The sequence below is a fragment of the Anser brachyrhynchus genome (genome assembly GCF_964034855.1).
Source record: "Anser brachyrhynchus genome assembly, chromosome: 7".
Lineage (NCBI taxonomy): Eukaryota > Metazoa > Chordata > Aves > Anseriformes > Anatidae > Anser > Anser brachyrhynchus.
The window spans coordinates 2,976,129-2,998,645 of record NC_137701.1 but is presented as its reverse complement, the minus strand read 5'-3'; the positions used below and the strand labels follow the sequence as shown (position 1 = coordinate 2,998,645).

Here is a 22,517-nt window from a genome sequence, read left to right as displayed (position 1 = left end):
TCAGGCAGTTAATTCTGTGTTTTAAACCGCACCTCAAATCATTTACAGGTTGACCTCCTCTTCATCACATTCACCAGTTTTTTAACCAGAAAATCCCCACTCATTTTTGAGTGGGGATTAAAAACAATCATAAAAAAAACACATTAAAAACCATCTTAAACGCAACCTTTGCTGCTATTCTAGATTCCAAATCGGTCTTCTATTACAAAGCCTGAAAGTCACAACCCTGTACCATAATGTAAACAACTAAGTTGGAAGAGCTAGAACTGCTGCTATTTTATGCAAAAACTCACACACCACAGCATTGGCCTGCAGCTATATACTATGGCAAGCTGAAAAATTGGACTTTACTGAGTTAATTTCCTGGTATGTATATATATTAATGTATTTTCCTCTTTGTTCGCATTTTTAAATCGTATTTTTCAAAGCATCCCGTATATTCTTCATAGCTCTTAACATTTTTTCTTATTCCATCAAGATATTATCATTTTGTTACAATTACTTTCTTCAATACCTTGTAATTCATAGTGAATATATGGCTGCCATATGAAAAAGGGTATTTTTAAAACAAAAAATAATAATCAATACGCAGCTAGATGAAAATGTTAATCCAAGCAAATAAATTGAAGAAGCCATTGACTGACTTCTCTTTGCAACATACATACTCAGTGCAAAGCATTAAAATAAGGCAGTGCACGGTACTAAAGAATTATTAAATTACTGAAGCAGTGTATTTTCAATTAAAAAAGAGCAACAAGCACAGAAGCAGAAATATTAGGGAATATGCACACAGAGGAAAGCATAGAGCTTTTTTCTTTAGGTTAGCCCTTATTAAAGCCAAGCATTGTGTTTAGCAGAGCAATGAAAGAGCAAAAGCAGAGTGTAAACTGCAGTGCAAAGCAGCGTCTTTCTCCAGAAACGAAGTTTAACTTCTTTATTGATACCAAACTTACAATGCAGCTTCTTTTTCCTTCATCTCACTGGCTCTTTCAAGTTCTTCAGCATTTTCATGGGAGTTACCTAAAATATTCTTTCTTCTTAGCATAAACAACAGAAAAATGCAGCTTATTTTCAAAATATGAATGATTTTGATGCAGTCTGCCACCCATCCCCAATCTCCTCTGCAAGGAGTTGACCTCCTCCAGCCAATAGTAAAAGAAAATAAGTAAGTAAGTAAATTTAATGAGCGTACTACGTGGGTCTGCAGCAAGCAATGGAGACAACTACAACATGGCAGTTTATCATCCTGCCAGTCAATGCCAAAAAAAAAAAAAAAAAAAAGGGCGGGAAAGAAAATTCTGGTTTCTATCAGAAGCAGTTTGCTCATTACTTTCCAGAATCCTTCCATATCTCCTACAGCAATGTTGTGTGTTCTGTTCTGTTCCCACTGCAGAGAGGAATTCAGGATTACCACAGCTTTCTGCTTCCTACAATGACTTGCTAGTAACATTAAAGATTCAGAGCACTGGGAAACTTTAGACTACTTCAGTATCAGTACCTATCTTGAATATGCTTTAGCTGTGTTGCTGACTCTCCTCACTTTCTGTGACATATCTTGGCAACACCGTGAGATGTTGCCTCAGATTCTCAAATGCCTGGTCAGATTCTTTAGATTCTTCTAAGAGCTCAGCATGTCTTCACACTCCTGCACACCTGGATCATTTGTGGCATCTCTGCTCCCCAGCCAAATGGGTGAAGATTGTGATTTGTGACCTTACAGTCAGACTGTGATTATGAACTTGCTTGGCCACCAAGACCAACACATGCTTCCAAACTTCAATGAACAGGACAGATCAGTACCTTGAAAGGCCTGTAAGGAGGACTGTTTGCTGACTTCAATCCATATATAACACGCATATTCCAAATTTGATTCCGCACAACGCAGAACAGTACATTCTTTCCTTATCATGCTATTTTCCATTTCTATTATTGAGATTTTATATTCTTCCTGTGGGTGCCAACAGTAATGGATTGTTCCACAAATCCAGGGTCTGTCTGATGGGCACTGACTCATAAGGAAAACTTATTTATCAATTAAAAAAAATCCTCCCCTGAATGTTAACACTGTAAGCTCATGGATAGTCCTCGTGTGTTATGTTGAATCAAGATAGTTGGTCAAAGCTCAGAAAAGCCATAGAAGACACCTGTGTACTGACCAGGATTTCAAACATCTCATATAACAAATGAAAGCCCCATATGCATCTGCTTTCTGTTAACTAAAAATCAGTGAGATCCCAATATAGGATTCCCTGAACAGAATAAGCCATGATCTGGAAAAAAAACACATATTCAGAAACTTGAATAATCTGTTTAAGGAAAATGCTTTTGTGATTTCCACTGCAGAAGGGGTATTTTTTTGAAGTCCATAAGTAAAAAGAGTTACCAGAATAGCTGAAACAGTACAACTACCTTGCTGCACCAAGACTTCTATCTGCTCATTAACTGCCCATGCCCAAAGTTAAATGATTTTGAATATTCTTTGGACTAACACTGTCTGATCTTGGGAGATCTTTGTCATTCAGAATAAAAAAAAAAAAGCTGTCCTATAAAATCATGGACTGCAAATAACATTTCATCTATGCAACAAGACGACTTCTACAACATCTCAAACTGGAAAATTTAATAAGACAACATCACCACATCAGAATCAATTTATGTTTGGATTAAGGGGGCAACTAAAGGTCACATATTCAGGCCAATGTTCAGAATATGGTTAAATTTTTATTTTATTTTTTCCATTACCAATAGAATTAGCTACATCCTTAAGTTAACCAAGAGCTTGTTTACATGCAGGAGCATCACCTGTAAAAAGTCAGAAGCTGAAAAACGTACACTGAATTGCAATTCTCAAAGGCCTGAGTAAGACCTCACCCTGGCAAGACAGATTTAGAAACAGTCAGTGCTGAAAGCCTTCATGTAAGACTACTCAGCTTGTAATGCCAAGAACGGTCCTTTGAAGAGCCTGCTGCCTTCTTCCCAGCACTGTTCAGGTTTGAGGTTGATAGGGAAGACATTTTTGATATCAGTATTATCATGGCAAATGAAGCAAATGATGAGGAAGCTATTGATGTTCAAGTATGGTATCCAAACCTCTACAAGGTTAAGGAGAAGTCTGAAGTGGCTCTGAGGTGGTATTCTATTGTGAATGTGCCACACTTTTTTTTCCCCCCTTTAATTCAGACCTCTGCATATTAGCAACCAAAAAATAGTTCCTTAGAGTCTGAAGTAAAGAGGTAGATAAGCATGGGATAACCTAAAACAAATACAGGTCACTAACAATTTTAAGAGAGCGCTAACAGGATAATTGGGCCTGTTTTATACAGTATGTTATAGGGAAGAGATTATGAAAACATGCAACTAACTGGGAATCAGAAACTGCAGTCAGTAACCACAGGATTTTTAAGTTTTGCAGCTGTTTTCCCCCTTCCAAACTTTTCTCAAAAGAACAGCTTTGCATTCTGCCGAAGGATATTCCCCAGGCCTCTCTCCTCTTAGTCTCTAAAGAGCAGCCTATTTGGAGAGGGTGAGTGTTTTTATCAGGTCTGACCGTGGAGAGACAGATCAGTAGGATCTATCCCATCTTTGCCAAAAAGTATGTCAGAATGGCCAGATGTTTGTCACTGCAGTCCATCTGGGAAAACCTCTCCTACTGCTGCCTCTTCTCCCACCCTTTCTGACGGCCTTGCAAAGCAGATATGGAAAATTCTCTGAGCTTCCTGTAGTGAGGAAACTACACAGAGGAAAACAGAAGACAATGTTTGTAAAATAGTTCATTAGGACAGAGAGGCTGCAAAACTGCGTGTTACATGAAAGGTAAACTGTAGAGCTGAGATTCCACATCATCTAGGGATCTGGCTTATAGTCAGAGCAATTCAGTGTGGAGTTATGCATACATCTGAGAGAAATTCCTTTGCTAACAAAACCCATTTTTTGGTTCAAATGGCATAGCATCACGAGGAGAGCAGAATGACACTGATTTGGCAAAACACTTTAAATAAAGAATAAAAATAGGTTATCTTACTTTCGGTCCATGTCAGAAGCAGCAGCATAGTGCAAAGGGGTGCGCCCCCAGTCATCTGTTTCGTTAATATTGGCTCCGGTTGTCACCAGTGTCTCAATACAGTGGAAATGACAATTTGCAGCTGCATAGTGCAAAGGTGTCCTGAAACACAAGAGACAGTTTGTTACCTCATATTCCAGCATGCACTGCCAGGGATAACAATAAATCTTCACTGCTGTATTCCTACAGATTTCCAGCAAGTCAATACCAGTACCTTATGTTCCTCTGATGAAATGCAAAGTTATGCAAATTGAACAAATTACTGTGTTATTAGGAAGTTTTGGTGCTCCTACCAAGCCTAGTGGCAAAGAGATCCAAAATCTGCATCTTACAAACAACCTGTTCCCAGTGAAATCTGCTGCTGCTGCTCTGCGTACACCACTACGTGCCTCCAGCTGGGAGGCAGAGGAGAGGAGGACATCCCTCGCAGCATCTTATTTAGTGGGGATGACTGCCCATGACGAGAGAAATATATATAAGTGTATAAAGCATACATAAAGCACAGCTATAGTTCTCACCACTTTATAACTCCAAAGTGGATCCCTCTCCTAATATCCCCCAAAGAAGAAAACAAAACCCATGGTCTGGAGACACACAATGTGTTTCTCCTGTCTCAAAAATATTCCCACATGGGAGCAGACTAAACTTTTTCTAACTCAAGGTACTTAAAATAGAATTTATAGGAAAAAAACAATTGGAAATGGATCTGCCACACACTTTACAACAGGCAGGGCTGTACCAACTGAACAGAGCAACTGACCCAGGCTTTATTATCCCCTCCCTTATAGTTGCCTTCTTTTTTTTCCTGTTTATATAATAATACACATATAAACTCTCTTTTAAGGATGACTTTGCATAGCATTATTATGCTTTTATATTTTTTATTATGCACAGTCAACGCTTTAAAAGCTTCTTTGTCCATTGGATGGAATTAAGTTTGGTTTCTCTGCAGCCTGATAATCCACCTGCTGTGCAGCACTGCTCAACATGACAGGGGACGTGTATCAGTAGTCAAACGTGCCTCTGCCAAGGCTCAACGCCAGTTGTTCACTTTGACTAGCTTCAGCTGCTCAGAATTACCCCACAGAGGCAACCCCGCTCCAGACAATGAAACTACAGTTTGTACACAGCTCCAAAATCATCTTGGCATAGGCAGGCTCAGCAGCACCAGAGGTGGACTGCGACGGAGACAGAGATGTGGGGGCATCCCATCACACTGACAAATTCCAAAGCCCAAGAAAAGATTCATTGTGCGGGAAAATTCAGCATGCCACATGCTCAGCACACCCACTTCAAAGCCTGAATGTCATTCAGAGGGAGCTCACATTGTCAGAAAAATTTCCAGCAGGGCTGAAACTTGCAGTCTCCCTCTGCTACACAAAAATCCTTGACTAATTTAAATTCATTCATCCCCTAAAATCATCTACTTTCAATTTGGTGGAAGTTGTTTTAAAAAAAAAACAAAAAACAGAAACAGTCAGAGTATAGTTCATTTTTGAACCTGGTTCATTTAAATGGGACAGAAGAATATCTTAATTTCTATTTACATATCTGACACTTCTACTTGATATATTAAAAGGATATGAATAATAATCACTGCTGTCCCTCTACCAGGAAGTACCATCCACAGTGCCCGAGCCATGCTGGAACCTTTCAGCTGTAATTCATTTACATTAGTATAATGACAAGGCTTTTACTACGTTCTGCCTGAAAAACAGGTACCCCAGCGGTATTTACAGAGAATTTCTGCAGCATCTTGAGTTCAAATGCACTTACCGTCATCAAATGGTTAACTTGAATTCCCCTTCCTCACTGATCTAAAGCAACTGCAAATGCATGCATACCTCATGATTTACAGCTTCAAAGAAGCAGGAAACCCAGGCTCAGTGCTTAGGCACCTCACTGCCACAGCTGAGGGTGGATGATAATGTAACCATTACAGGGCTGTATGGCCACAGCAGTGATATATAAATGTATAATGGCACAATCTGCTATCACACAAAACACAATGTACCAAACCAAACGGTGCTATTAGCTTGGCTACTGCTCTTCCCCTGCTCTAATTCCACTCCTATGTTTTAGGGAACCTGCTTTGGAAATATCTGCCTTGTTGAAAAAACATACGACAAAATGCTTGAGAGATTCTGCAGCAATCAGAGTGAAATCTCTGCATCCATTCCTGGCATAGCAACACTCATAGCAACTCTTCATACGGAAGGGAAAAAAACTTAGGAAGCATGTCAAATAGCAGCAATCCTTCTCATCATAACAAGGGCGCTGTCTTGGGCACATCAGCACAAGAATTCAGGCAATAAGAAAAGCAATAAGGGAAAAAAAATAATACACCTGTGATATTTTTAAAACATAAAACTTGAGAGGGTGGGATGGCTTTTATGTATATAATTAAGTCTGCACCTGTCTGGCATATAACTGTAGCAGCAGTTCTGTAGGGAAAGCCAAACTCCTACTTTATTTTCCTGACATTTTTCCTGGAACACAAAATTTCCAGACTGAGGTGGTCTTTCTTCCTTGACTGCTAGTTTCTCCTTTTATTTTTTTTAAATTAACCTCATAATTTACTTACCTCCCACATTTGTCCTTCTTATTAAAATCTGCTCCACTGCTTTGCAAGAGTTTTATACATTCAACATTACTGAAAAGAGAAGTAAAAAATAATAATAAAGCATGAACAAAGCAGAAGCTTACATCTTGATTGCCTCCCCACCCCCAAACGGGAAAAAGTTACTCTACAATTGTACTATCTGCAGTGCAATATCAGGGTATAGCCAACTACAACCTGAAATTCAATCACAACAAACAGAAAGTGACAGTTTAAAAGTCAATTTCGTTTGTTTCTAGAAAAACTCAGACTTCTCTTCTGCAGAAGAAAAATAAATATTTTTTCCAAAGAAAAAGCAGTAAATATGATCTGAACACAGTGTGTTTGGAGATTTTCAAAGGGAGTTGTACTCTAATGCTTCCCACACTGAAATGCTATTTTATGAGAGAGCTTTTAAAGTTGTTGCTAGCTTATAAAATGTCAGTCTAATAATGAAGAGGTGACATTTAACAAAATCCACCCCCTTCTAGAAAAGCATTCAACAGTAAGCACTGTGCTAAAATCCTGCTTACTTTAGTGAGATTCAATTACAAGAGTTACTTTTAGGTTCATTTTCATATAATTTGTTGACACATGATAGACTTAAGCATGTCTTTAAGTGCATTGCTGAATAAGGGGCATAAGTATTTAAAACGATTGTCATATTTAAATTGCATTTATATAAGTGGATGAGTTAGGCTCCATTGTTTTTTTTACCTGTTCAAAGAATTCAACACAGCTTCTTTGTGTCATTTAAAGCCAGGTGATTTTTAATGGAAAATATAGCAGCTAAATTTTAATACGTTTTGTAATTTAGGAGAATATATGTATGACCCCAAGCCAGAAAGTGACGTGAAGAAGCATAGCACTTTCCAAGACTTCTTTTTCATTAACAGGGGCAATAAATCATTTCTGTTCACAACCAGATGAGCAGACTTCTGAAGTATGTTGTTTTCTACATACCCATACAACTCCCATTAATGTAATGAGAGAAACAGGCATGTGTCAGGGGAAAAAAATAAATAAATGCTTTTTGCATAGCTCCAGCTCCAGGGAAAAAATGGCGGGATGCGGTATGTTGGCATGTGTTCATCCCTACTCTAAACTGCTATTGCATAAAATAACATCAAAACACTCACCACAACATACTAAAAATAAAAATACTTGTTAGTGATGACAATTGTAGTAAACCACTGGAAAAATATGACTTATTTTCATAAACTACTTTTGCTTCTTGTGAAGCCTCCCTTTCGTTCTCTTTTGGACTTCCAGGTTGTTTTTGTTATTCCTTTTGAGTGCAGCCTTATTGAAGAGGTAGCATCTGAAGTGTACTATAATAATTTCAATCCAAGCAACAATCATACCTCCTCTATTAATAACAGCAGACAAGTATCAACAAGAAAAATACCGTAAGAATAATAAAAACAGTATTCAGCCCAATTTCATTAGGCGTCTGTAATTACGAAAATTTTGAGATACATCTATTTTGATTCACCAAGAAGAAAAGCAACTTCCTGAAAGATTGCCAAGTATTCACCGTGGATGACCATTTCTGCTTGCTAAAATCATAGAGAATGCAGACTGGGTTCTAGCCAAGGCTCCATTTCAGCTGTTTTCTGAGCCATAGTCCTCCACAGAAGAGTCAAAACTCAATGCTTGCCAAATGCTTTGTCCTTTTGCTAGGTTAACTTCACACAGCTCCACTGACAATTATTTGGAAACACTTAAACTAACTGGATGCTACATTTACAACATAAATTGAAGTATTTCAGTTTTAATTTGTTTCCATTTCCATGCTCCCAGCACTCATCAGGAATGTATCATTCTGAAAGGGTAAGTCTTTGGCTTTCTGATTTGGTGATCTTTGTGTTGTTGTTTTAAGAACTTTTAAACTTGTACCTGAAAATTAGGAGGGAGAGCTGCATTTGGACTCCAGGGTTCTTGCCTCAAAACACAACACTGTCCTTGAGGCAGCAATACAGACCAACAGAGGAGGCTGGGAATAACTGCCCTGCCAGCAGCATCCCAGGAGCCACAGCTCCTTCTCCTTACTCTGCTTTGCTTTAAGAACTGACACTTTTCTGCTCACTGCTGGCCCTCAGCAACTCTTATGGCAATAAACCGATCTGGGTGAGTACACAGCACTCCAACCCAAAACTGAAGCAGTCTTCACATGGGCACAGAAAGGAAGCTTTACCCTACATCTGAAACTCGTGCTTCAATCACAACCCAGCTGTCTGTTTTAGAGGAGTCCTTTCAGACCACCTCCTTTGCTTTGCAAACAATGTGTGCATGAGAGCAGTGGCAAAATAAAACCTCAAGTGACCAGAATTTGACATCTGTGGATGGCACAGACAAACTGGCTTGCAACAAATCTGCGATGAAAGCAAAAAACTTGTAACAGCTACAGTCACAATTACTCACCCTCCTGCAGCGGCAGCGTGGAGGCATGTTCTTCCAAAACTATCAGGGGTGTCTATTTCAAAGCCTGCAGACAGCACGTGCTCATTACTAAACAAGGACACTATGCTATACTTTTGTCCTAGTTAAACCACAAGAAACATCGCAGAGACAGAAAAATCAGTTAGTTAGAAAAAACAGAACGCAAGCAACTACAGTCAGAAAGAGGTTGTCACGGAAACAGTGAGTGGCTGCTCCACTTTGGCAGCTCTATAAAAAGAGCTGTGAAGTCAACAAGAATTTAGTTCCGCATCCAGCTCTGCACCACATCCCTATTTAAAACCACATGACAGGCATTCAGGAGTTAGATACTTATTGAGATAACTATGACAGCAGGACATGGAGACAGAAAACATGAAGAGATGAGAAAAACTACAGAGTCAGCCTGAGCATGAAATACGGTAATTTCTATTGTGTGTGGGTTTAGGTTTAGTTTTTTGAAAGAGGCTTGCAGGAGCATGCACGGATAGTCATGAAGATGCACAAGGCCAAACTATAAGCCTGTCAGTGGTCACCCAGAGCTTCCTTTCCCTTCCTGATCTGATGGTCAAGACCAACACATGCATAGGTTTACTGTAATGTGGTAGGGAATTATCATTTTTCACACTTTTTTATCACTTAGGTGACTCAAACTTATGGAAAAAAGTAGTTGTAGGAGATTTTGTGTGTTGAGTAATGAAATACTTTTCTAGGAAAAAAATTGATCTGCCTTGTTAGTTTTTTTTTGTGTGTTTCTTGTTTGGTTTTTGTTTCTTTTTTTTTTTGATTGGGTTTTTGTTTGTTTCTTTGTTTGTTTTTTAAACTCACACAAACTCTTGCCTAGAAAAAAAATATTTAGGATTTGGCTTATTACTGCCTCTTTTGAAATGGTTGTGTCAGCAGACTCCTGCTGCTTTTGCTTTGGGCTCTGGTAAGGATCCTGGGACCGCTCTCCATAGACTACACCTTCACTAATTTCCCCTCTTGCGCGTGCAGAACTTTGGCCAGCCTTTACTCTGGCCAAATTCAGAAACATACTTTAGCTGTAATTAAGATACAGCATGCCAACAAGATGCAAATACCTGTGCAAGTGTGGGCTTCAAGGAGATAATTTTGTCAATTACTTCTTTGAGGAGAGGAAAAAAAATTGTGTCTTGCATGCCTAAAATTTGGAAAAGCATCCTAAATTTTCTCCCTCTTCCTAGTGAATTAATATAAACTCTCTTTGCCTACCAGGAGAAAAGGGCTTTGGGCATGAACAATACAGGATGCAAGGAATTACCAGCATGCTGTTAGGAAAGCCTCGCACACTGCGTACACCACACCAGGCAGCAGCAAAGGAAGTATTTCATTTGAACATTTCACAACAATGGGTATAAAGGGGCTGTAAGCAGCACAGACACACATTACTGAACTCCACAGATGCCGCTTGGCTTGGTTTACTTACCCGATGACAACAATTTCCTGCAGCAGTCTGAGTGAGCATTCAGGGCTGCTAGGTGTAGAGGGAACATGTTGTGGATCCCACACCTGAAAGGCACAACAGCCTCATTAGACGAGGTCATGTAACAATACAGGTGGCGTACAAACACAGCACATGAAAAGGTCTTTTCATGAAGGCAGCATTTTTGATCCTTTTTAAGGAAAATTCTTCCTGCCTTGTTAATTTTATCTGTATTTCCTTACCATTCTTCTCAGGAGTTAAAAATATTCTGATACAGAAAAATCTTGGCATTATGCTTTGAACAGAATGTGGTAGGAAGGTTTCTAAAAATGGGAGATGAAAGCTAAGGTAAAGGCGAAAGCAAGCGAGCAGACACTGCTAAGAATCAATCTCCCAGCATAGGATGCACATATTTTTGCATCAGCTAAACATACCACAATGGCCATTCTGAGGGGCAAAAGTAAACGCCAAAAGCTTTTTAGTATTATTTCTGAAATCCATTTTTACTGCAGTAAATGTCCCTTAGGTAACTCTTGCCTGGGTTTTCAAAGCCTCCCCTTCTTCCCTCTCCCCTGGGGCTAGTGTAGCCAATGATTCTTTTTCACATTTTCCTTTAGGGTGCCATGACACTTAGGGTTTTCCTCCCACATACTGATAACTAATCATCTAATCCTGTTTGCTCCAGCTACTGTCGTCACATGCTCTTTCACTCCCCCCCCCCCCCCCCCCTTTAATACATGACCGTTCTTTTCAATTACACTATAAACTCCTCTGAGCAGACATACTGGGTTAAACAAAAACAAAACAAAAAAAAGTAGACACCTATCTTTACGCTAAACCTGTATCAGGCAACCACGTAGTTCTTAAACAAGCCAAACACTCAGCAGCTTTTATTAACATTAGCAAATCATCCCAGTTCAGACCCTAACCATGCCACTGTCTACTGTCTTAGAAGACTTCTGAGTTTGGACATCTTGGCTTCTGTCATTGAGCACTGATTTGCGATTAGCATCTTGTTATTCTAGAAATACCATTAAGCAGTCCTCCAAGTGCATATAAACACAGAGCCTGTGTAACCAACTATCTGAACAAGATTATTATCTCCTGACTGCTCCAGCCAATAAATTTTTGAATAATGACAAACTCTTGAACAACTGCAGATGGATTCCTCTCTGAAAGACAACTGGTAGATGAACGAGAGTGATCACCTCATGGAAGAGGATTTTAGATCCAGACCAAAGACAAAGGAACTTTTTTTTTTCTCTGCAGAATTCACCATAAATCATAATTGCTTATCATGCTTTAGACAAAGAAGTGGTTGGATATTTATAAGGCTATCTTGTTCTCTCCAAAATTTTATACATGTGTATTTAACAAATTTGGGGTTGTTTTTAACAACCTCATTCCTTCCAGAATCCACAGGCCCATCCTTCCTCTGTCTTCACATTAAATTTGTCTTCCTTGCTGCTTCACTACATTAAAGAGTGACTTTAGGTGCTGCACAAATATTCTTTTGCCAGTATCATTTTCTACCTCATGGATTAAATCTCTTAAAAGATGATCTGTCAGTCTGTTCTTCAAAAGGAAGCAGCACAAGCTTCATCAAGCTGCTGCATCTGTATAAGCAGGTTGCATTTTTTAGCTGTGGACTCATTTATTTAAGCGAACATTGGACATTCTGTATTCACATTGCTTCTACACCCATTTCCCTCCATCTCCATCTCCATCTAGCTATCTCAAGCAATATTTTTCTTCTTTTAGGTCCAGATTTCCACCCAGCACGTTTTGTCTGGTTTCCATCAAAATACACTCTGCACATCTGCTAGCCAGTCACACTTCTACAGCACTGATCACACGAGTTCCTCCCATCACTTACACACACTCTCCTTAAAATGCAATTGCCTCAAAGACTGACTGAGCTGTTTGCAGTTGTTGCTAACATGCTGAATTCTGTCTTTCAAAACCAGTTTGGGGAGCTCAGCCAGAGCTATTCATGTGCAATACATATAAAAGCCCATTCCCAGTGTTTCAAACGCTCCTTGCCGAGCACAATAGCATCACTTGGATCTGCCTGGTATCTCTGGCTATCTCACTTCACTTATTTCTGGTGCTGGTAGAAGTAATTTATTTGATCAATATTCAAGTCACCCAAGTGCAAAATAGAAATTTCTAACTGGATAACCTTGAGTCCAAGAGGGGCTATCCCATAGCATCTCATTTTACCCTGAAGCCTCAAGAAAAGAGGCAGACTGAGACTTACTGTACTGTCAAAAGAGCTAGCAAAAATACACATCTATTTAGACACCAAGATCTTCACATAGGCTATGTTAACAGAATCCAGTAACATTAGCTGAAGCCTGTGGAATTTCATTATCCATGACAACTCCACCTTCAGAGATTGCATGGCGACAGTCATATTTGATATACGAACATGGGCAAAAGTGTCACTTCCTTTAACATGCTAAAGCAAACAAACAGAAAGAGCTGCAAGTATTTTCAAAACTAAAACCAGCACATTTACATCTGCAATCAGGTTTTTCTATCGAGGTAAGTCAAGAGGAGTCATTCATTTCTACAGTGCATTCTAGGTGGAAGACTCTTAAATTTTATTTTGGAGATGTGCAGCTAATAGCTGAAAACATATTTATGTAATCAGAATCTGCTAAAAACATCCAGTATAGGTATCTCTCATAGCATGATATTACTCTGTTTTTAAACCCCTTATTTTACCTTCAGGTTTGCTGTTTTCTTTCTGATGGACAATAAGAACCTGAATATAAATTATGAATACTCAACTACTCTTAAAAATCAAGCACCTCCCAATGTTTGGGACTATAGTAACTGTCTATTGTGGGTGCAGTCTTGACACAAGTACAAGAGAAAAAAAAGAAGAAAAAAGAAAAAAAAAGCTGAACCGAAGCAGAAAACACTAACAACATTTAGAAATTTGTGTCCAATTTCAACTCATTACCCCTCTATTCAACAAAGCCCCACGAACCAAATAAAATCAGTCCTATTATTTCAGCCATCTGGCTATCAGAAACCATGCAAAATCAAGGCAAGCTCTACAGTTATACTGAGATCAGGCTTAGTAACATCTGCTTTGCAATACTGCATTTCTACTGATTATCCCATGGCATATGAAAGATATGAAATAACAGAATAGTCATGGTGTACGATAGGCCACTATTAGACTAACTTAAATTCTAGGGAATATGTGTACAGTTCCCTCTGAAGGCACTTGAAATTTTTTTCCAAATGATGTTTCCTATACAAACTCTTTGCTACATTCCTGCTGGAATACCTGTGATCAAGATACACTTTATACACACATACTTCATGTACATTTTATGTCCATGTGCCACATCAAAGCTTCAGGAAAAAGCAGTACTGGCACTACCTGCAACCACATAACTGTGCACAATAAGAGCTTAGCAGGGCTTCTTTCCCTTCCACCTGCACCACCATTCATACTTTAGTTCCATGTCACCCATTGAAGTGTAGTACAAATACGTTTATCCATTTTAACCTCCATACTTCAGGAACTGAGGAGTAACTGTGGTTCCTGGCATTGGACATAACACTTGACCATTAGAAGCAGCTCCATCTCAGCCACCTACTTGGCAGTATCAGCTCCGCTGGTTATGAGGGTGTTAATCAAAAGCTCATGTCCATATCTTGCAGCGACATGCAGAGGAGTGTTACCATCTTTATCGACACAGTCAATTTCCCCTCCTGCAAAAGACATTTTCATACAGTTTAACACCAAAAGATTAAGTGTGGACTAGTGACCACAAACGCTATTTCTCTCTAGTGAATGCAGCATAACCAGGCGACCGAACTTCACAGAACGAGAACTGGCACACGCCACCTGTCAACAGGCAGCCACTGCTACTGAATGTGGTCTGCCTGAAGTGCTTTCACCTCCCTCTCTAACTTCAGTGGCAGGGAACAGACAGGTGCATGGGATGACCTACAACGGGCAAAGAACATGATTCAGACTTGCTGCTCATCTAAAGGTACAAATGCATGCCTTCTATTAAAGTAAAAGAATAAACTGCTGAAATTGCATCATGATTTGTTAACACATTGCCACTCAACCTTACCTACAAGGCGCCAATGTTAAACAGATCATTCGAAAAGACCAACAGGAGCACATTGCAAACTACAATTGTTTTGTGTGCCTTTTCTGTGTCTTAAAACAAAAATAGACTGCTTTGTGTTTGACAGGGGCGGAGAGCAGCTGCCAGGGAACAACACAATCACCTTTTCCTTGGTACATCTGCTCAGCTCTACCAAGCAGAACGTCAGCCCCCATCCTGAGGGTGAAGGCTGCATTTGTCCTGTTGTGTTTAAGAACTCATGGATTTCTCCATGGGATACAAAAGGGTAAGAAGGGACTTCAAGAGGTCTAGTCAGCAGTTCAGGTTATTCTTTGTGATCTTGCTGACCAACATCTGCCTAACCAACCTGTGAGACCTCCACAGACTGACACTCCACAGAACTCCAGACAACCTGTTTCAACGTTTTCTTGCCCTATATTTAATCATCAGAAATTACTACACAGGGCTTAAACAGAACTTTTCCTGTTGCAGTTTAAGCCTGTCATCTCGTGTTTTATCTCTTCTCTGCTGCAGCTTTTGGCCCATGCAAAGATTCCTATCAAGTCCTTGTTTTCCTTTTTGGACCAAGCAACCCTCGTTCTTTCAGTCTCTCCTTGCAAATCAGATTTGACGCACTCCAACCATTCTCATCCTTCCCCCAGTTTTCGACAGCTGGCATACATCCTTCTGGAAGGAAAATGTCAAAAGCCAAAAACTGTACTACAGCTGATGTCTACCAATTCTGAGCTGAGCAAAAGGACTAATTACTTCATGCCTGCTGTCTGTGCTTCCACCTATATACTCCTGTATGTTGTACGTTTTTTTTGGTGGTGGTGGTAGTGTTTTTTTTATACTCTCTCTGTCTCTGCTTTTTTTAAGCTGGCAACACCAAGACATTGTTGACTTGACTTGTGTTCAGCTTCTGATCCTCTATAAACCCCAGATCAGTTCTTGAGGAAATGCCACTCACCTGGCTGCTGCCATTCTGTATTTGTGTAACTGATATTCCTGCCTGTATGCGGTATCTCTCCTTTGCTTCACTTGCATTATAACTTCTTTCTCCAACTGTACAGGATCATTTTCAATTCTGACTCCACTTTCTGCCAAACTAAAAGTCTCTCACAACTTCATGCTTTCTCCAAACGTTAAAAGCACATTTTCTATTCCACCATCCAAGCTGATAATGAAAATACTGAATAGTACTAGACACTGGAGAGAAACTCAAAAATCTCTTCATTACACTTCACATTTATTATTAATGTCTTAGTTTTTCTACCAGTTATGCACCCACACAGTAATATTTTCATCTAGACCATACTCCACTTGTTTGCTGTGATAATACTTCAGGAAAGTATTTAAAAGTCTTGCTAAAATGAGGATATGGTAATATTTACTGCATTTCCACCATGCACAGGAGATAACAGGCCATAGAAAAAAAGAAGAAAAGTTCTACCAAAGCACTATACAAAATTTTCTAATTGTAAATAAAGTTCAGTGAAATGCCATAACAGATTCCTTCCCTGGGGTGGAGTCTCCATCCGTAGAGGGAGGTCTCCATGATCATTACCTGCCCACAGAAAAGTCAGAGGACTGTGCTATGTTCACAAAGCCCATTGCCCTCCTGTAGAAGAGAACTATGTTTCAGCATACTTCACTCTTGTAGAAGCTATCGCAGATATTGCCTATGCCCTCCTTAAGTACTTTAAAAGTTAGTTTATTCATTCCTTTCAGAATTTTTGGCTGGCATATATAAAGTTTTCCAGCTTCCCTTTTTGCCCATTTTTAAAGATGGGTATCACACTTGCAATTTTCTAATTTTAAGGTAAGCCAACTTCCTCCAAAACTCCTCAGAAACAGCAGCCAGAAATTGAGATGTCTTTACCCAATTCACTAAGTACTGTAGGATAAAGTTGCATTTCTTTAAATCATTGACATTTCTCTCTTCCACAATATCCCATGGCAACAAGGCATAGATTCACTTGTAATCAGACCTGTGTACAACACTAAAATAAGAGGGGCGACGAACAAAGAAAGAAAATCAAAAACAAAGTAACTTGAAGAAGAGTAGAGAGTCTGAAGGACAGATGAAGAACTGCCAATCCTTTCACACACAGATCCAACACAGAGCAAACAACAGCCATTAAGTCAGAGAGCATATTTCACTAAATAACTCTAAACTACACTTAACTGCATTTTCTTTTAGCTTGCCCAAACTCATTTTTTATTACTATTTTATTTATCCAAGAATAGATATGGCAATAAGTTGTATGACAACGTGAAGGAAGCATGACCTACTGAAGACTTCTGTTTAAAACACAGTCTTCTGTAAATGTAAGCACCCTTGCATTTACAGCCTAACTTTTCAGACTTCTTAAACATCTCACACAGAGTAGCTCTATCAAGGGATACAGCAGTTAGATTAGGTTCCAAGTTTGGGATTGTAGTTAAAAAACAAACAACACAAAACAAACAATAACAAAACAGAAACAAAAAAAACAGACTGTCCTGTCTGGTATAACAGCCAAAGGTAGGAAGCATAAGTAAACAATCAGTACTAGCCACCTCTGTCAGTCAGAAACAGGTCTCTGCCAGATCTCCAACAATAATATTTGTTATATGCTTAGACAAAAGAGATACTTAATGAATTCGACAGGTAATCTGGAATCCTGAAACCTGTTCCTGGCTATGCTAGAAAAAACAGGGTGGCGCTGATCCACCCTCCAGAATATTTATTCAACACTTAGTGAAGACAGCAGCAAGGTGGGGAACTAAAGGAGGTGAGGGAAGAAGAGCTGCTGAGTGGTAGGACAGAAAAAAAGGTGTGAACTCTATGAACACCACAGCTCCCAGGGGAGGACAGTTAGAAACTTTTACTTTTCTTACTCTTTAAAGCATTTTGGAAAGTTTGTTGTGCCTTTCTCTTATCAGATAGAATGCCACAGCTTTGAACTCTTGTTTTCAGGTTAAGAATCACAACAGATCAGCTGGACCACTGTCAGCTGGAGGAACACGGGATTTTGTTAAGAAGCAAAATCTTCACTTGTGATGACACTGTGGAATGAGAGATATCAAAGCAGCTCCAAGTCAGAATTTGACGGAGAGTTGAACACCCCTCAGAGCAGTCCTTTGACATTCTGGGTCAGAACTGAAAACTGCAACCTCTAAAATGCCTACACTTCTGGAGAGGTATTGAACAGGCAGCAAAACTCACCATTCTGAATGAGGGTCTGTGACCGCGTGAACCTCCCATGGACAGCTGTCATGTGCAGTGGGCTCTTCCCATCCTTACTCTAACCAACAAAATGTAAAAACAACCATTCAGCATGTAAAGTAGTGGTAACAACTTGAAGTTTCTCAGCTCAACATCCTACAGCTATTCTTCAGATAAAACCTCCACTGACTTCTGAAGACTATAGGACTGAATCTGTATGTGATGATAAATGCAGAAAGTATAAGCATATAAGTAAAACAGTTCCGCAGCAATAAGCAGAAATGGGCTGAGGTACAGCCCATCCTCAGAGCCTGGCTAGATGCAATGTCTGGTAGAAACCTACGAATATATGACATACCATTCTTGAATGCGTTTATTAAATAACATTTCCCGTTCAGTCATATTTTCCCTACTCCTTGCAACAAGAGGAATAAAGAAAACAAAGGAACCACAAAGCTAAATAGGAGCAGCCTCTGAGAGATGTAAGAAATATAACCTATTTATCAATTCACATTTTACAGATACCTCCTAGAAAAAAAGCCACTATTTTTTTTAAAAAAGTTTTAATTAATAAATTTCCACCTAATCCAAAGTAGAATGTCTACAAAATACAATTAGAAAACAGGAAAGACATATGCAAGGAAAGGTACAATGAGTTGAGATCAATGTTTTGGAATCTAGAGAAAACAAAATGAGCTTGGGAAAGCTGAGGAGCTGAGAAAATAACAAGGGAAGGTACCAGCCTCACTACTCACATCTATTGGCACAGGGGTTTCACATTTATTGCTGAGCACAATCCCTAATTTCATTTCAATAATTCTGAGTTTAAATAGTGCACTGACTGTCCGCTGATCTCAAGGAACCTTCCAGAGGTGTTAAATGCTAGAAGACCAGTTTTACAGATGAGAAACTGGAATACACACAGTTTAAAGTAGCCATAATCTTATATGAACTCAGAGATTTCAGTTTTCTAGCAAGTCCCTTTGAGGTTCACCAAGATGTATCACTTGCTCTTTTATCAAGAGAATTCAGAGAACCTAAACAGAATCAGGCTTTGTAAACTCAGGCCTCTAAAATATGTAACAAACATCCTCAAGGTCTTACTTCCCCAGGAAAGTCAAAAGAAACTTGTTAGAAACAGGTTTAATTAAACCCATATTGCAGGTGGAGGGAAAACACCAGGAAGGAATAGTTCCTGGACTTACCACCATCGCCTCGGTCAACAGTTTCACAGAGCTCCAGGAACTAAATTCTAGTAGTGGTTCATGAGGAGTGGCTGGCCCAGAGTTTAAGGCTGCCATTATATTTATCAAGGCACTGAGAGCTCCTCTGCTGGAAGTTAACCTCATCCAAACAGCTTAATGATTAGCATTCTAAGCATCACTCTACTTCTATCAATGATTTAAAGCCTTGCTGTACCTGTTACTACAGTTTACAGCCTCTTAATGTGAGGAAAACAGGATGAAGCAAAACTGAAGAGCTGAAATGCAAGTTTTACCTGAATGTTAACATCTGCCCCATTATTCACTAGCAGTTCAAGACACAGTGCTCCATGAGTGGAGGCAGCAGCAAAATGCAAGGGAGTGAATCCGTTATTATTAGGCTGATTTACATTAGCACCATAGTCAATCAGCTCATTAACAACAGAATCCTGACCATTGTAACACGCAATGTGAAGTGCGGTATTTCCATAGATGTTCATTTCATCAATCTAAAATGAGACAAGGAGACACAGTTAGAAGTACAGACATCAGCTTATTGTTTTACATAATGCATCACATTCTGCAAATGGGAATAGCTGGAGGCTTGAACTATCATAGGGCATATTTCTCACCAACAAATTTCATTGATGAAAATACACTCTCAGAGAGCTTAATTTAAAATGCTTTACCTTCATTATCATCAACGTCTTATCCTACTGGCAATTTCTAAAAGCCAGCCTGAAGCTTAAAGCTGATAGCAGGACTATGTAATGATGATGATGATAAAAGTCCTAATAAACTGGAAAGCTTTTATATGTAAGTGGGAAAGTAGGATAAAGAAAAAGCTCAGAAACTTAAAAAAAAATACACAAAAACACCTTCTATTGAGATTTTGTGAATAGAATCAGGTTTAAGATCTCTTTCCAGAGATTCCTTTTGGGAAGGGAGTGAAAGTGTCATAGTGAAGGGGAGGAGAAATTGCACAGCCATTTACAATTCAATAAGAAACTGCTTTCAGCAGCTCAGTATTATGAAGATGTAATTAAGATTACATTACTTCTTGATGACTGGCTTGGAATTCAAGTACTGTTCTGTAAAATATGGCAAGACAGGTTGCACAAGACTCAGGGATGTTGTGAATACCTTTCCACAAAATACAGGCATCTCAAAGCTCATATCCCCAGTGGCAGAAAATGTGGAAGTTGAAGGTAATTATTAGCATGGCATCGCTGATAACGGGAAACACCTATTCCTCTTCAACTTCACAGTCAACAGCCTGTAAAAACAGACTTCTGACACCTTTTTGGTAGGTCAAGTCAGCTGCCTATAAAGCTGACAAATGCAATGTCTTTATTTGATATCTTTAATCAACCAGCACAGACTCGTCTGCTCATTTCACTGTTGCTTTAGACCACTGAGTTGGCAATATTAGCCTAAGAGAAGTCTGTGCCCTGAAATAAAGACCTTTTCTGGAGTGAAAATAATCCTTTTCCTTCCCTCCATCAGCTAGAGAGGAAATGCACATCCTGAAACTTAAACAGCCTAAAATGCAGTTTTGTAAAGTACTCCATGAATGTGTTGTGAACAACTTCATCATATCAAAGGGAATGCCAAGCCAAGGTAGACTTCATTACTCCATCTTTCTCTACAGGAACAACATATATTTCCTGATTTCTTTTTTTTTTTTTTTTCCTTCAGCAAGGTAGCCTGGAATTTACTGTCCATACCATGCATTTTTTCTTCCAGAACGTTTTCTGGCTCTTGAACCAATAAACTATACAAAGCACTAGGTGCTTTTCATGGTCCTGAAAACAGAAACAATTTTCTTTAGAAATTCTGCTGATGTAGCAGCATCCATAAGAAAGAGGAAAAGGTATCTCCAAATATGGAAGTCATAAAGAGCACATTACCACATACCTCTACCCCCAGGTTAAGGAGGTGTTTCACAACATTAATCTGCCCATTGGATGCAGCTGCATGAAGTGGGGTGTAACCCTTCTTGTCTTTACAAGTCACCTCTGCACCATGATTAATCAGTAAGGCAACAACTTCCAGGTGACCTTCAAAAAAATGAAAAAGAGTATCAACAGGTATACCAGCCTCACTACCCACAAATTACTGCTTTTTTGCTAATGCACTGGCCCTTTCACTGATGTTTCACACTGCTCCCAGAGTTTTACAAAAAAAAAAAAAATCATTTTCAAAATATTCTTAATTACAGCTCCAGACCTGGTCAAGAAATGCATGCAATACACATTCCCCTTCATCAGATGGGTCAAAGTTCTCTTTACTGAATTAGTTTTCCAGTCATTAAAAGACCAAAAACCACAACTAAGTGGGCATTGTGTATTTAAATCAGCCAACCTCCTCCCTGAACAGGGTGAATACATCTCTCACCTTCCATGGACAGGTCTGTGTCTTGTCCACTGTAAAACATGCTGACAGCTTGTCAACAGGAAATTAGAACAAGGAACAACAACCTGAGCCTTACCCATATACGCTGCCCAGTGAAGAGCTCTTCTGTCCTTTTTGTCGAAAGCATTGATGTTTGCCCCCTTGGCTAACAGCAAGTTCACCATCTAGTAGTAATGAGAGCAAACCATGTGGATCAGACACTCAATAGCTTATAACAAACCATTCTAGTGATAAAGTTGGGATCACAAAATCAGGCTGTTTTGTATGAGATACTGAAATTTTAGGCAGTATGGCTAAGAAGTGAAAAGCTGCTTTCCCTATTATCAGTCATCCAATATTTAGAAATAAAAAAAAAATCAGGTAAAAAAAAGAAAGAAAACTGAATGGCATTCAACTAGTTTCTTCTCCAGCAAAACATTCTGAAATCATAAATTACAGAGCTGCATATTTGCTTTTCTCTTGTACAGTGCTTTTCCATCAGTACAGAGATCATCTAATAAACAGCATAATTTCAATTATAATTTCTGATATACTCTACCCAAAATATCAGGAACTTTATATTATGACTGTTAGATTCAAGCATTACTATCTTTTTCTATTAGTAGTTAGAAAAAGGCCAAAGCAGGAGTTTAAAGGGCAAACACTATCATTGTTTTACAGGAACTACTCTTCCCTTTCCTTCTTTTAATTACAGTGTCAACTGATCAACTTTTGTTGACGGATTTTTACTGTTCCAGTTGAAGACATTTTATTCTAGATGAACTTCAGGTGCTGGAAGAATCCTTCCACACAGATTTAAAGACTATCAAAACCATTTATGAAGGTTCTTTATTTACAAAACTATGGTTTTTTTTTGTATAGAAATTGTAATAAGAGGAGGGTTTACTTGTATTAGGTAAGGAGAAGCAGTATGGATGCTCTCAAAAAAAAAGAAGCAAATTTTCTAGAAGACTGATTAGAAAATCAGACTGGATCTCACACAGCTGAACTTTTCTTCAGTATGAAATGAATCCAGCAGTTTTTCCTTCTTTCCATTCTTCTCTT

General features: G+C 39.0%; 1 protein-coding gene across 21 annotated transcripts in view; it reads right to left on the bottom strand.

The window, feature by feature from the left end:
* Positions 1 to 22,517, bottom strand: part of ANKRD44 (ankyrin repeat domain 44) — a 154,007-nt gene that overhangs the window by 36,417 nt on the left and 95,073 nt on the right. For 13 of the 21 annotated variants that reach the window (XR_013953649.1, XR_013953650.1, XM_080599910.1 and 10 more), the window contains 10 exons: positions 21,550 to 21,637; positions 20,976 to 21,118; positions 19,355 to 19,567; positions 17,857 to 17,935; positions 14,163 to 14,277; positions 10,546 to 10,628; positions 9,084 to 9,201; positions 6,645 to 6,713; positions 4,022 to 4,162; positions 954 to 1,037 (listed from right to left, as the gene is read on the bottom strand). Coding sequence is in view for 19 of the 21 variants with exons in the window: in XM_080599910.1 (XP_080456036.1) it covers positions 954 to 1,037; positions 4,022 to 4,162; positions 6,645 to 6,713; positions 9,084 to 9,201; positions 10,546 to 10,628; positions 14,163 to 14,277; positions 17,857 to 17,935; positions 19,355 to 19,567; positions 20,976 to 21,118; positions 21,550 to 21,637 (1,133 nt within the window). In the remaining 2 variants the exon portion in view is untranslated. The remainder of the gene's footprint in view (positions 1 to 953; positions 1,038 to 4,021; positions 4,163 to 6,644; positions 6,714 to 9,083; positions 9,202 to 10,545; positions 10,629 to 14,162; positions 14,278 to 17,856; positions 17,936 to 19,354; positions 19,568 to 20,975; positions 21,119 to 21,549; positions 21,638 to 22,517) is intronic. The other 8 variants (XM_080599894.1, XM_080599908.1, XM_080599909.1 and 5 more) reach the window with 5 other exon arrangements.